The sequence below is a fragment of the Phocoena sinus genome, chromosome 1, assembly GCF_008692025.1.
Source record: "Phocoena sinus isolate mPhoSin1 chromosome 1, mPhoSin1.pri, whole genome shotgun sequence".
NCBI lineage: Eukaryota > Metazoa > Chordata > Mammalia > Artiodactyla > Phocoenidae > Phocoena > Phocoena sinus.
This window is the reverse complement of record NC_045763.1, coordinates 119,351,857-119,364,889: the sequence shown is the minus strand read 5'-3', so window position 1 is coordinate 119,364,889 and position 13,033 is coordinate 119,351,857. Positions and strand designations below refer to the sequence as shown.

The 13,033-nt window shown below is 47.1% G+C and overlaps 1 protein-coding gene across 6 annotated transcripts in view; it reads right to left on the bottom strand.

The window, feature by feature from the left end:
- The window catches only part of LOC116758533 (carboxyl-terminal PDZ ligand of neuronal nitric oxide synthase protein), a 307,707-nt gene extending 295,130 nt beyond the window's left edge, over nt 1-12,577 (bottom strand). For 2 of the 6 annotated variants that reach the window (XR_004351186.1, XM_032641423.1), the window contains exon 1: nt 12,255-12,559. Coding sequence is in view for 5 of the 6 variants with exons in the window: in XM_032641423.1 (XP_032497314.1) it covers nt 12,255-12,359 (105 nt within the window). In the remaining variant the exon portion in view is untranslated. Of the gene's footprint in view, nt 1-12,254 lie in introns of all 6 variants that reach the window. The other 4 variants (XM_032641463.1, XM_032641472.1, XM_032641446.1 and 1 more) reach the window with 4 other exon arrangements.
- Nucleotides 12,578-13,033: the final 456 nt, after the last annotated feature.

Sequence of the window (13,033 nt, the reverse complement as noted above, 5' to 3'; positions counted from 1 at the left end):
TCAGCTGGGTGCTTTGTGACCACCTAGAGGGGTGGGATGGGGCAGGGGAGGGAGATGCAAGCCGGAGGGGATATGGGGTATATGCATATATATAGCTGATTCATTTTGTTATACAGCAGAAACTAACACAACATTGTAAAGTAATTATACTCTAATAAAAATGTTAAAAAAAAAAGATGACAGAATTATCTGACAAGGACTTTAAAGTGGTCTTCATTAAAATGCTTCAACAAACAATTATGAATATGCTTGAAACAAATGAAAAAACAAAGTCTCAGCAAAGAAATAAAAGATTTAATTGCAACACCCAGGCTACACCCATATTAATTGAATTAAATTTGCTGAGCGTTCGCAGCCAGCAACAATTTTTTTTAACTCCCCCAAGATTCCAAAGAGCAGCCAAGTTTGAGAACTAGTGCTCCAACTCATGGTTCTCAAACAAAGGTATCTATCAGAATCACCTGGAAAACATGATCAAGGCACAGAGATCCAAGCCCTATGCTACTTCAAGCCTGGGCCTCTATATTTTCATCAGTTTCCACATGATTCTAATAGACACCAAAGTTTGAGAACAGATGCCTTAACTAATCAAAGAAATTTGCAGGTGATTCCTCTCACTTGAGGATGCTGCAAAATTCTTGACCTGAAGGAGGAAAGAGCAGCATTTAAGTGACCTTGAAGCAAGAGGTAGTTTCAATCATACTTTAAAAAAAAAAAAAAAGAAAGAAAGAAAGAAGTTTCAGCGCTTCCCTGGTGGCACAGTGGTTGAGAGTCTGCCTGCCGATGCAGGGGACACGGGTTCGTGCCCCGGTCCGGGAGGATCCCGCATGCCGCGGAGCGGCTGGGCCCGTGAGCCATGGCCGCTGAGCCTGCACGTCCGGAGCCTGTGCTCCGCAACGGGAGAGGCCACAACAGTGAGAGGCCTGCGTACCGTAAAAAAAAAAAAAAAAAAAAAGTTTCAATCATACTTTGGATATGGGTGCCCAGGATACAGTGTGTTTAACCTGAGCTGCCAAATTTAAGAGAAAACAATCCACACATATTGAGGACCAGTTTGAAAATGTAGTTACAGTACAGGTTAAATCCATTTATGGGAAATAGCATGGGAGCGAAATAATATGTTAGCTGTCACTTGGCCCATGGGAGACATTAATCTTCTTCTTGGCAGAAAAATAAAACGCTTCCACATGAGTTCCTCTTCCCATCCAAAGAGACCAAAACAAAAAGGGAAGAGTTTATAATCAAGATAGAAAAAAAGGACACAACCAAGGAGCTTTTCCATTGTGCACTGTGGGCTAAGATTTCCAACCAAAAGGCAACATCTCCTGGGCTGGAAGTTTTTTGGCATTTATACTTTCCTAGAGGGACCCTGGAGGCTCCAAGTGGAGTGGAGAGAACCAGTCCTCAGAAACGGAGCTGAGAAATGCAAGGAAGAGGGCATGGAAGTTGACAGGAGGAAGAGGTGTGGTAAGGGCGGGTGGATCACCACCACTAGACAGGAAGTGCACGGGCAGGAGCCCAGCAAAGAATAACTCTCCCCAGGAAGGAAGGGCCTCCCAAAGCCCTTCTCCTGCCTGTCTCGGCTTTTCCACTTACTCATTGATGCCTCAGTTTCATATCTGGAGACCATCAACATGACCCACCAGAGAGGCCCACCAAAGGTGGCCTGTTGCCCACTGGCACACAGCAGCTGACCAGTCCCTTGGTCACAGGCTTAACCTCAATGGGAGGAGCTGAGACCACCACCTTTAATAGTCCATTCGCCCATTCAATCCAACCTAGAAAGATGGTCTCAGTTTCCTCATTGTAAGCAAAAACACCTACCCTCAGGGGGCCACTGTAAAGATTAAATTAGTTTGCATATGTAAAATTCTGAGAACCATGCGTTGAAAGTGGTGAGTACTGGATAAACATTAGTTCTTGGTATCTTGAAGCACATTCAGCACAGAAGTTAATAGTGCCAGACTGCCAGGGTTTGACTCAGGGATCTATCCATTACTAAATGTGGGCTGTGAGCAAGTTACTCTGCCTGTCTATGCCTCGGCTTCCCCATCAGTAAAACTCAAACGATGAGAGTACCTTAACTCGTAGGGCTGTTGGGGAAGATTAATCATTTCCTAGAGAGAGCTTGGCACAGCGCCTAGAACATAGTAAGTGCTTTGTAAATGATAGTGATTATTATGTTAGCTTTCTACGATGTGAACAGCATGAGGCAGGTATGTGGGGAGTCCTCTTCATCCTTGAGGAGCTTATAGCCTAGATCAACGGATAAGAAATGCACAAACAGAACCAGCAAGGAGGAGCAGCACAGGATAGGGGACACGCGATGATTCTGCAAGCACGCAAACAGTGTTTCTAACATGATTCCACACAGGTTAATGGAGTTCAGAACATTCTGAATACAGGGTGCATTGGGCAAGTGCCCTCTTCTTGGCTACCCCTTGGTAGGGAGTGCCAGGTCTCATTCACCTCTCAAGGCTGATCATTTCAACAGTTCTCCTGGAAAGCACTGCAGCTTCAAGAATAAACGGGGGTAGTAACCACTGTCCTCAGTTCTCATGGATGGAGCCATAAAAGTGTAAGACACACAAGTCTCGTTGAAGTGTTGCAGAAAACCAACTGGGTTACACGTGGTGGGTAGGGGACCAGGGGTTCTAAAGTGTTCCAACACTCTGGCCACAGAACTTGCTGGAAGTGCCATTTTAAGTAACTTTTAAAGCTAGCTGCTCCAGTGTTTGAAAGGAAATATGATGCTTAATATAAAAATTGCAAAGGGAATTGTAGGCATCACAAGGTATTAATTAATCCCATGATGCAAGATTCCTTCTGCTTACATTACCTCTGCTTAAAGATACATTTATCCAAGAAATTCAGAGAAAGGTAGTGAATACAGACAACATACAGTACTTAACAAGATTCTGTGATTTTTTAATCCGAACAAGGATTAAAAGACTGGAACAAATGTGATGGGGGCATGTACCAGAAGCTAGTTAACCCCTCCTTATTCCTTCCCAAGGAGGCTGACAGCTATTTTAAGTCCACAAAGTAGTCACGCTGTCTGATTTGCAACTTTGGGAATCAAGAATAACATGGCGGCTAGATGCTTTAAGCAGGCATGTAAAATGAAGATAATAAACTACTAGGCCTCTGACTTATTAAAAAAACAGAGTGGGGGTTTCCCTGGCGGTTAAGAATCCACCTGTCAATATAGGGGACACGGATTCGATCCCTGGTCCGGGAAGATCCCACATGCCATGGAGCAACTAAGCCCATGCACCACAGCTACTAAGCCTGAGCTCTAGAGCCCACAAGCCACAACTACTGAGCCCACGTGCCACAACTACTGCAGTCTGCACACTCTCGTATCTGCGTGCCGCAACTACTGAGCCCACATGCTGCAACTACTAAAGCCCGCACACCTAGAGCCCGTGCTCCACAAGAGAAGCCACCGCAATGAGAAGCCCACGCACCGCAACGAAGAGTAGCCGCCGCTCACCGCAATTAGAGAAAGCCCACGCGCAGCAACGAAGACCCAACGCAGCCAAAAAATAAATATATAAAATTTTTTTTAAAAGAGTGTATGATCATTCCTAGATCAAAATCATGCACAGATGAAATTTAAATCGCAATCTGCAGGACTAAACAACAACAGTAATAAAAATAACGGCCCACTCTGTGCCAGGCACTATGCTAGGAGTTTGCGTGCATAACTCGTTTGCACTAACCCTATGAGGTATGTGATACCTGTATCCTCTTTTTACAGATGAGGATCCTAAAGGAGAGATGTTAAGTAACTCACACAAGTTCACACGGCAAGTGAGGGACAGAGCCAAGATTTTAACCCAAACACAATTCGGCTCCTGAACCCATTTATGCTATGCTGTCAACCAGATTCATGTCATAAAAACGATAAAATAGAAAATTAGAGGAAATAAAGAATTGGGGGTAAAGGGTATTAGTTCATTAATAAGAACACAACAGGTTGAAAACATTTTTTTTTTACTAATGACAATTATCTACTCCTAAAATTGGCCATGTGTTCTATAATCAAAGATTCTAATTCCATTGCATATCCATCGCTGGAATTCCATTTAATTCAGGAAAAATGCTTACCTGGCATTTCCTTTGGAAGGCAGTGGCACTCTGTGAGGTGAAGGGTGATGGGGATACCTCCTGGGATCAGAGACTAGTCTCACTAGGGACTGAGAGGTACAGGCCTGAAACAAGAGAAAAAGCTGGCAGGAGACTAGAGCCAGCTGAGGCATCGCCCACTCTTGGGTGATACAGGAAGGTCCTGGCAGTCCTTGTGGGGAGCATCTTAGAAATTATATTCATTGATTCAAAATACATTTTCTATATGCAAAACACTGCAGTCAGCACTGCAGAAGACACAAGTGGGCAGAGGGACAGGGACCCTAATGATGACAATGGGGGGATGAAAACCAGACAAGGGCAAGCAGCTGTAGTCCATAGCAGGGTCTGCTCAGTCCCTTCCACACAGAGGAGGGTCTGGTAACATCCACTTCACTGAGTGACAGTGGACTGGGCCTAAGAGATGGATGGGGAATCACAGGGAGGGTTGAGGGAAGGGTAAGTACCCCAGTTGGGTTGAAGCATAGGGTGATTAAAGGGAACTGTTCAAAACCAGAGAGCCCTGAATACCAGGCTAAGAATTTTTGGATCTAATATAGTAGGCTTATAAACTTTTAGTGTCTTTGAGTAGAAGGATATCATAATTATATTTCAGGATAATTAACAGAGCAGAAGTTTATAGGGTAAAGCGGAGGCCTCCAGAAGGTAACTGAAACAGTACGGTGAGAGGTGATAAGCATCTGAACCAGCCAGAGGTGAGACAAGGAGGAACAGGCAGGATGCATGGATGGACATCACTGTGAAAATTCAAGGACACACCTCATTTGAAGTGGGGGGACGGGGGGGGGGAGCGGGTTTCTGGGAAAAGCCTGGCCACAATAGGTACTCAATCAACAGCCAATGAGTCCACTGCTCCAAAGTGTCAAGCTTGGTGTCTGAGAAGATGGTGGGGTCATTTAAAGAAGTATGAAGTCATCAGAGAGATTTGAATTCAACCTTGTTGAGCAATGGGGTGAGCAACATGTTCACTGGGGTAGAGATAGCCAGCAGGAAGCTAGAAATAAAGATCTGGAGTCTGGACTAGAGTTAGAGATCTAGGAGCCAACATGCATAACAAGGCGGGAGGGGGAAGGATGAAACTGAGCACTTACCTTAGAGGTCAATGTGCAGCAAAGAAGAGAAGGTACAGACGGGGGGGGCTATGCATGGCCAATCGAGAGCCTGAAGAGAGCTGAGTGAGGCATCCCAAGAAAGACAATGATAGGCTGTTCAGGGAGAAAACTCAAAAAGAATGAGGACAGGGAAGGGTGACAGTAGAACAATCTCTACATGGCAGCCAGGACAGAGGTGGGAAGGACACAGCCAGGGACTGAATGAATATTGAGAAACTGAAGAGAATAGACCACTCTTTCATGAGGCTTAGCTGTAAAAGGAAGAGGACAACATGTTCATGAAGAAAAAGGTGGAGAGAAGAGAGTTTTCACATAGAGAAGGTCACAGCACACTCCTGGACAGAGGAGTGAGCCAGTAGGGGGAAAGATGGAACAATGCAAAGGTGGGGGTAGGGAGTGATGGGGTAATGAAAAAAGACTCAGGAGAGGTGGGCTAGCAGCAGAGGGACGGCAGATGAATCTCAAAAAGAAAGAGGGAAAAAGAAAAAAACTAATTGGACTTCATAATTTAAAACTTTTGTGTTTCAGAAGACGATACCAAGAAAGTCAAAAGACCACCCACAGAATAGGTGAAAACACTTGCAGAGCTATATAATGGATTTGAATACAGAATATTTAAAGAGCTCTTACAATTCAGTAATTTTTTTTAAAAAAGACAATCCAATTTAAAAATGGGCAAAAGATCTGAATAGACGTTTCTCCAAAGATGTGAAAATGGCCAATAAACACATGAAAAGATGTTCTATATCATTATTCATCAGGGAAATGCAAATCAAAACCACAATGAGATACCACTCCATACCCACTAGGCTGGCTAGAATCAAAACACCAGATTATAAGAAGTGTCGGTGAGGATGCAGAGAAATCAGAATCCTAACACACTGCTGGTGGAAAAGTAAAATGGTGCAGCCACATCGGAAAACAATCTGGCAGTCCCACAATGGTTAAACATAGTTACCGTGTGATCCAGCAATTTCACTCTTACCTGCCTGCCCCTGAGAAATTTAAGCATATATCACACAAAAATTTGTGCACAAAATGTTTACAGCAGCATTATTAATAGCTAAAAAACAAACAACCTTAATGTCCATCGACTGATAAATGGACAAACAAAATTTGGTATACCCATACAATGGAATATTATTCAGCCATAAAAAGGAATGGAGTCCTGATACATGCTACAATATGGATGAACCCTGAAACCATCATGCAAAGTGAAAGAAGCCAATCACAAAAACCCACATACACCATGGTTCCATTTATATGAAATGTCCAGAATAGGCAAATCTAGAGACAGAAAGTAGATTAGTAGTCGCTTAGGGCTGGGGTGGACGCGGGTGGGGGAGATGATAGTTAAAGGGTACAGTGATGAAAATGTTCTAAAATTGACTGTGGTGATGATTGCACAACACTATGAATATATTAAAAACCACTTAATGGTATATTTTAAATTAGCAACTTCTATGGTATGTGAGTTATAGCTCAATAAAGCTATTAGGGAAGAGGGAGTGGAGGAAAGAAGGAAGTTCTTTTTCCAAAAACAGGAAGGAAGGAAGAAAGTAGCAGAGACCAAGTCTGCAGTGTAGGGCAGGAAAGTGGGAAAGACGGAAAGGGGGATGGGCATGGCTCCAGGCTGCTGGGGGAGCAGGATAAGGGCAGCAGGAGGTCACTGAGGAGCTAAGGGAAGCCTCAAGGCAATGAGGTGAGAGGAAGCAGATAATGATGGTCAAAGAAAGCATTCTGAAGGTTTGAGTTCCGGAAATAGCAGCATTATGAGTAAGCGATAATAAACAATGAGTCTGATTAGGGTCTTGAACACGGATGATTGGCAAAGGTCAGCATGACGAGTGAGTGTGAGATTCTGACCACTAAATGGACTGGGACATTTTGGGGCAAAGGAGACATGGCAAAATCATGAAATGTACAGATAAGGTAGAAATACATTTACCCATCAAATTCCAAAACACCAGCTCCAGAGGAACACCCTGGAGCACCTGAGAGCAAAATAAGGGTGAATAAAAACAGGTATTATTTCTGAGAAGTGCTGTATATTTGAGACTCATCATCCCGCAAAGATTCATCTGGTCCAGGCAGAAGATAACAATGGATATTAAAGCATCCAGACAAGTACCTAATAAGGTGAAATAACCTGCACTTCAATGATGACATCAGCGAATACGCCAGGGCCTCTATCTGAATCCCTACTTGTCCACAATCCTGGAAGACAGGACCCTTTGGGGGGTGGGCGGGGGAGGGGAGAGTGCACACCCAGAATATAGCAGAGCTGGTTCTGAGAGCTTTTTACCACACACCACAGGTTAGGTTTGAGTTAGAGTACCCCATTTATGGTGAACCAACATATGTAATGTCCTAATCTGGAAGCCCTCAAGACAGCGTGTTCAAGAGGCATCCGCAGGTAGCCTGCTGTGTGGGGTTATTGTAACCTCTAAAATCTACATCATGGAAACCATCAGCCAGTGAAGCCATTTAGCAAGGAGGGAGTAATGGCCAGAGAATTCAGTTCAGATTTGACCAAGGACTCCCAAATCCCCCAAATCACTCAGCAATAAGACAATATATTTACTGCTTTCAGACCTTCTACAATTGGAAATTTCTTCCACTTGATAAATAATTTGATGTTGCTGGCTATATATATATATGTACCTGATGTTGGGGGAGGGGGCTATACACAGAAGCACGAGACAAGGTACTCAAAGAACACTCGACATCGCTGGAGAAGCTATATGCAGAGGAGAAAGAACACAAAATTTTATGGTTGACCATGATCCAAGGATGGCTTTGGCAATATCTCTCATCCCACGTGCACTCCTGCACTGTGACCTTGACACTCCCCACCAAGAAGTGAAGAATACTTCTCCTCCCCTTGAATCTGAGCCAGCCTATGGCCCGATTTGACCAGGAGAATGCAGCAGAAGTGACTCTGTGTAACTTTGGAGGCCAGGCCTTCAGAGCTTCCACCTTCCCTGCTTAGAACACTCCCTCTTGAAAGCCAGCTGCCAGATCAAAGGGCCACCATGCTATAAGGAAGTGCAATCTACCCAATGCAGAGAACCTGCACACGGAGGACTACCAAAGCACAACCATGAGAGTGAAGCCTTCTAGGACCTTCCAGCCCAGCCCCAGCAGAATGAAGCCAAGTGAGTGATCCAGTCCACACCACATGCAACAGAAGAACAGCCCAGCCAAGCCCTGTCTGAACTCCTGACCCACGAATCAAGAGCAGATTAAACAGACATTGTTTTATGCCACTGAGTTTTGGGGTAGGCTGTTAAGCAGAACAGATAACTGAAACCACCTTGAAGCCAGGAAACTAGGGATGAGTTCTGGTTCTGTTCTCACCTAGCTATGTGACCCTGGGTCGACGACTTCCCCTCTGGGCCTCAACTTCCTCATCTGTAAAATGAGGAGGCTGTATGAGGTGAGCTCAGGTGCTTTCCAGTTCTGACAGGCTGTGCCACACATGCCCAGATCAGTGAATGGGCTACGCAACGAGAGTTACGAATACAGAGGGAGCTACTATTTCAGGATGAAGCTAAGGAACCATGGACGAGGAATCAAAAGCACTGGAGTGTGAGGCTTAAATGAGGCAGCACCTAGAACAATACATGGTCCATAGTAAGTGCTCACTAAGTACCAGCTATAATCATTATTCTTTCATCTTATCAGTTCTGTGACCCTGGACAAGTTAATCTCTCTGATCCCCAATGTTTTCATCTGAAAAACAGAGATAACACTAATGTCCCAATTTCCACATGAGGAAAATTTTGTGTGTGAAAGTCGCAGGCAAATCAAAAATCACCTACAAACGTAAGGCAGAACTATATTATTAATACTCTTATTCTCTGCACCACTGTCATGAGAAGTCTTCTTCTCACCCAGCAAGCAGAGACAGCCAGTTGACGGCACTGGCCACCAGGAAGGCATATTGGGAGAGGGAGAGGGAGAGACAAATACAAAGGAGCCACACAAGCTTTCAAGCCGAGAAGGATTTTACCGCCCACCCACCAGCAACGGTCAGTGAGCCAGGTGCCCTTTCTGACACGGAGGGCACTATCCCCTAAGAGCAGCTCCCAGACCAAGGTTTTATCTTGAAAGAGCCTAGCACTAAAAGTTTGAATAATTTCCTACATCAGAGTCAGAGAGGCCAACAACCTAAGGGTGCCCCACCAGTGAACCGTGAACCAGACCAACCGCACAGCATAGAGTGAACATTCCATAAAAAATATTAAATGAATAAGCATTGCATTTGAGAGTCTGAAGTCAAAGCTCCCAGGTTTAAATCCTGTCTCTGCCATACCCAGCTATGTGCGATAAAGCAGGCAACATATCCTCATTTATAAGGTATAAGGAGACCTACCTCCGCGGAAGCAGTGAGAAGTACATGAAGTACTGCCAGGTGGAAAACCTCTAGGATCCTACTTGATAGTTAAATGCACGGTGTGTTTTTTAAGTGCACAGAACCCCTGACACCCAGATGCCCTTCAACTCTGGCCATAACCTTTTCAATCTCCGCGGCACCCTGAAAATGAGCGGCATGCATCCAAAAAGTCATTCCATCCAGTGTTGATTCTGAAAAACTGCCAGCCCTTGGGAGTGAAAGACCTGGGCTCATTTTCCAGGAGTTTCTGACAAGGCAGCGCTAATACATTTACATTTTTACAGCCCGTGCTTTTCCAAAACAAGGAATGAGTGTGGTGTGGATTTAACCCTGAAAACCCAGTGATTGCGCAGTTCCACGGACACTGCTCGGGAGGGATGTGAAAACCAGCCAGATGAGGTGCTTACCCAGGTGCTCATGAGACAGAAAAGCTTCTGCTTCCACCTCTACTCAGGTCTTAGCTGACATGATTTGAATGTACTGGTGTCCAGCATCGGTTACCAAGAGCTGGGAGTTAGGACCCAGTTCTCAAGGTCAGCCCTGTCCTTTCTTCCCTACCTCACCATTCTCAAAGCAGAACCCATGGTTCACCATGTCCCACATCTGCATTGGGAACACAGCTGGGACCAACTGTGGTTGTTCCCCTTCCTCTTATGGAGCACCACTGTGTGTGAATCCAGGCAAGTTACTATAGGAACTACACCACACAACCCCCAGATATTTGCTTAGAAAAGAAACTACATGTTGGGAAAGAGAGCGTAAGATCCAGCAAGCTGGAGGCAAGCCTGAAGCCACTGTTTCTCAAAGTCTGGTCCCAAACACCTGCATTAAATCACCTGGAATGCTCCTTAGAAGTGCACAGTCCTGGGCTCTCCCCAGAGATGTGAGACTAGAATTGGAGGTGGCAAGAATCCGACTCTAACAACCTAGGTTATGAGTCCTAGCGAGGATCAAATGCAGAGACTGTGAGAAAAGAATTAAAAGGTTAAAAACACTTTAATTCTGATCTTTCTTCTTCTGTTCATTCTTGCAAAACAGAGCCCTGGTGAACCAAACAAGACAAAAGCCAATTTCCCAGTTTATGCGTGTCCAAGAAAATTAAATCATGACATGATGAAAACTCATACTTTAAAATTTAAAAACCTGCTCACCAAAGCAACAGGCCCGGACAAAAATTAACCCAAACATCCTATATTAGACCAACCAGCTCTATTCTGAGAGAAGCAAGATAAGATCTTGGCTACAGCCCCACTCTGGTCCCAGCCATACCCAGTAATTCAGCTCTGCATTCCACTGCAGGGTTTGATGTCTGGGGAAACAGGGGGTGCCCTCCCAGCTCTAGCAAATATGGCTGGTGGAAGGTTATTCAGGGAGAAAAAAAAAGGTAAGATTTAACAACTCACACATCTCCATGAGAAGGAAGAACAATCGAAAGTAACTGACCACATTGGACTCATATCAGACACTCAAAAAGATGTCTCAAGAACTGAAGCAAATAGCTACCTGATGGAGTAACCCTTGCCTGAGATGCTAACACCCTGCCATCTACAAAGCCATTAAGGAGAAAAAGGGAATGAAGACTCTCTCCACATCGAAAGTACTACCTTTTCAAAACCAGAAGACACAACCTACTTGGAGGGGTAGTACTTTCTGTCACTTACCAGTGACAGGCACACAGTAGGTGCTGAGCATCCCTGAGTCTTGGGGGGAGGGTGTCAAGCTGCATGAAGGAAGAGGAGAAACACTCTTCACCTGTGATAAGCAGCAGGAACCCCAGCTGTAATCTCAGAAACCAGAACTCCTCATTCTGGGAAGTGCCTCACGGTGGGAGGGGGGGGGCAGCCTTATTCACACCTCATGGTGCAGTACAGAGGCTTCCGCCCCGCCCCCTCTCCCAAGGATGGACCTGGGGCTTTGAGCTGAAAATTCCAGTCAGCCCGATAAATTCTTCAGCAGCGGTCCCCTACTAGCTGTTGAAACTTAACATTAAGCCACAAAACTAGTAACCGGGCAGCTTTCACCACACCTCCCCCCTTCAATGACTGGCACTTGCAAAGGAGTCGTGGCAAATAAGGCGTTTAGGAAGTGACTCTGACACCTGGCCGGGGTTACCTGGAATCTAAAAACAAAAACCACCCCTGTATTATTTTCTTCAATCAGGAAGCGGGTATTCCCCCTTTAAAAGACCTTCCTGAAAGCACCTCTCCCAAGGGATCCCAACAGGTAAATAACACCAAAGCTTCCCTAAACCGATTCTAAAGAACCACGTCCAGGCTGCGCTCACCCACTGGCTTCTCCTCCTCAGAAAAAGGGATCCGGGAAGTAACTCAATCAGTCCTGGACGGGTAAGGATGGGGGAGTCTGCAGGTGGGAGGAGGGGGGTGAAGCAATACCGCTCAAACTTTGCAGTTGCTCTTTAGCAGTTCTGGGCAGGAGCCCGCGGAATACTATACAGAGAAGGGGAGTCACCCTCCCTAACAGAAAGGCCCCCAAATCAGCCTAACCCACCAGCTCTGCGTCCGGGATGTCTGCGCATCCCGTCCGCTCACACATGCCCCTCCGGGGCAGTCCCCTCCCTGAGGCCCCCTCACCTTAGCCTCGAAGCAGATGCCGTGCTGGAAGGCGTCCTCGTTGTGCAAGGGGATCCGCAGGTCGTGCCCATCGTCCACAAGGTTGTACTTGGTTTTGCTGGGCATGGTGACCCGCGGTGGACCGGCTCCTCCAGAGGCGGCGGTGGCAGGAAGGGGCTGGAGAGACCCAGGAGAGGGGAGGCGAGAGCTGGGGGCGACGGCGCGCGGAGGGGGCGCAAGCGGAGGGGCGCCCTGGCCGCGCGGCGGCCGTGGAAGCCGGGACTCGGAGCGACGCCTAGGGCCGGGCTGCAGCGGGCGGCGCGGATGCGGGCGACGCGAGCGGCGCTGTGGCCGCGCAATTCCTACCGGCGAGGAGGGTGGCGGGGGCGGCGGCGGGAGCTGGCGGCGCGACGACCGGGCTGGGGGAGGGGAGCAGTGGGCGCGCGGCCCGCGGCAGGACTGGGCGCGGCACTGGCCCGGGAGCAGTGGCGCGGACAGCCCGGGACAAGGAAGAAAAGGCGGCAGCGGCAGCGGAGCGGGGTGCCTGTCACGGAGACGCCGGATCAGCCGCGGGCGAGCGGCTCCTCCTGCGGGGTGGGCCCGGGCCGGCTCCTCCCGCGGGGCGTCCAGGCCCCGCCCGCCGCCGGGTCCGCCCCCGCGCTGCCCGCCGAGCAGGTGAAAGTCCCCGAGAGCGCCGCGCCCGGCCCTGCCCGCGTCCAGCGCCCAGACCCCGGGAACTTCGCCCTGGCCCTAGGCAGCCGGGGTCTCAGGAACCCGGGCTCAGTCCTATTTTTGTTTCT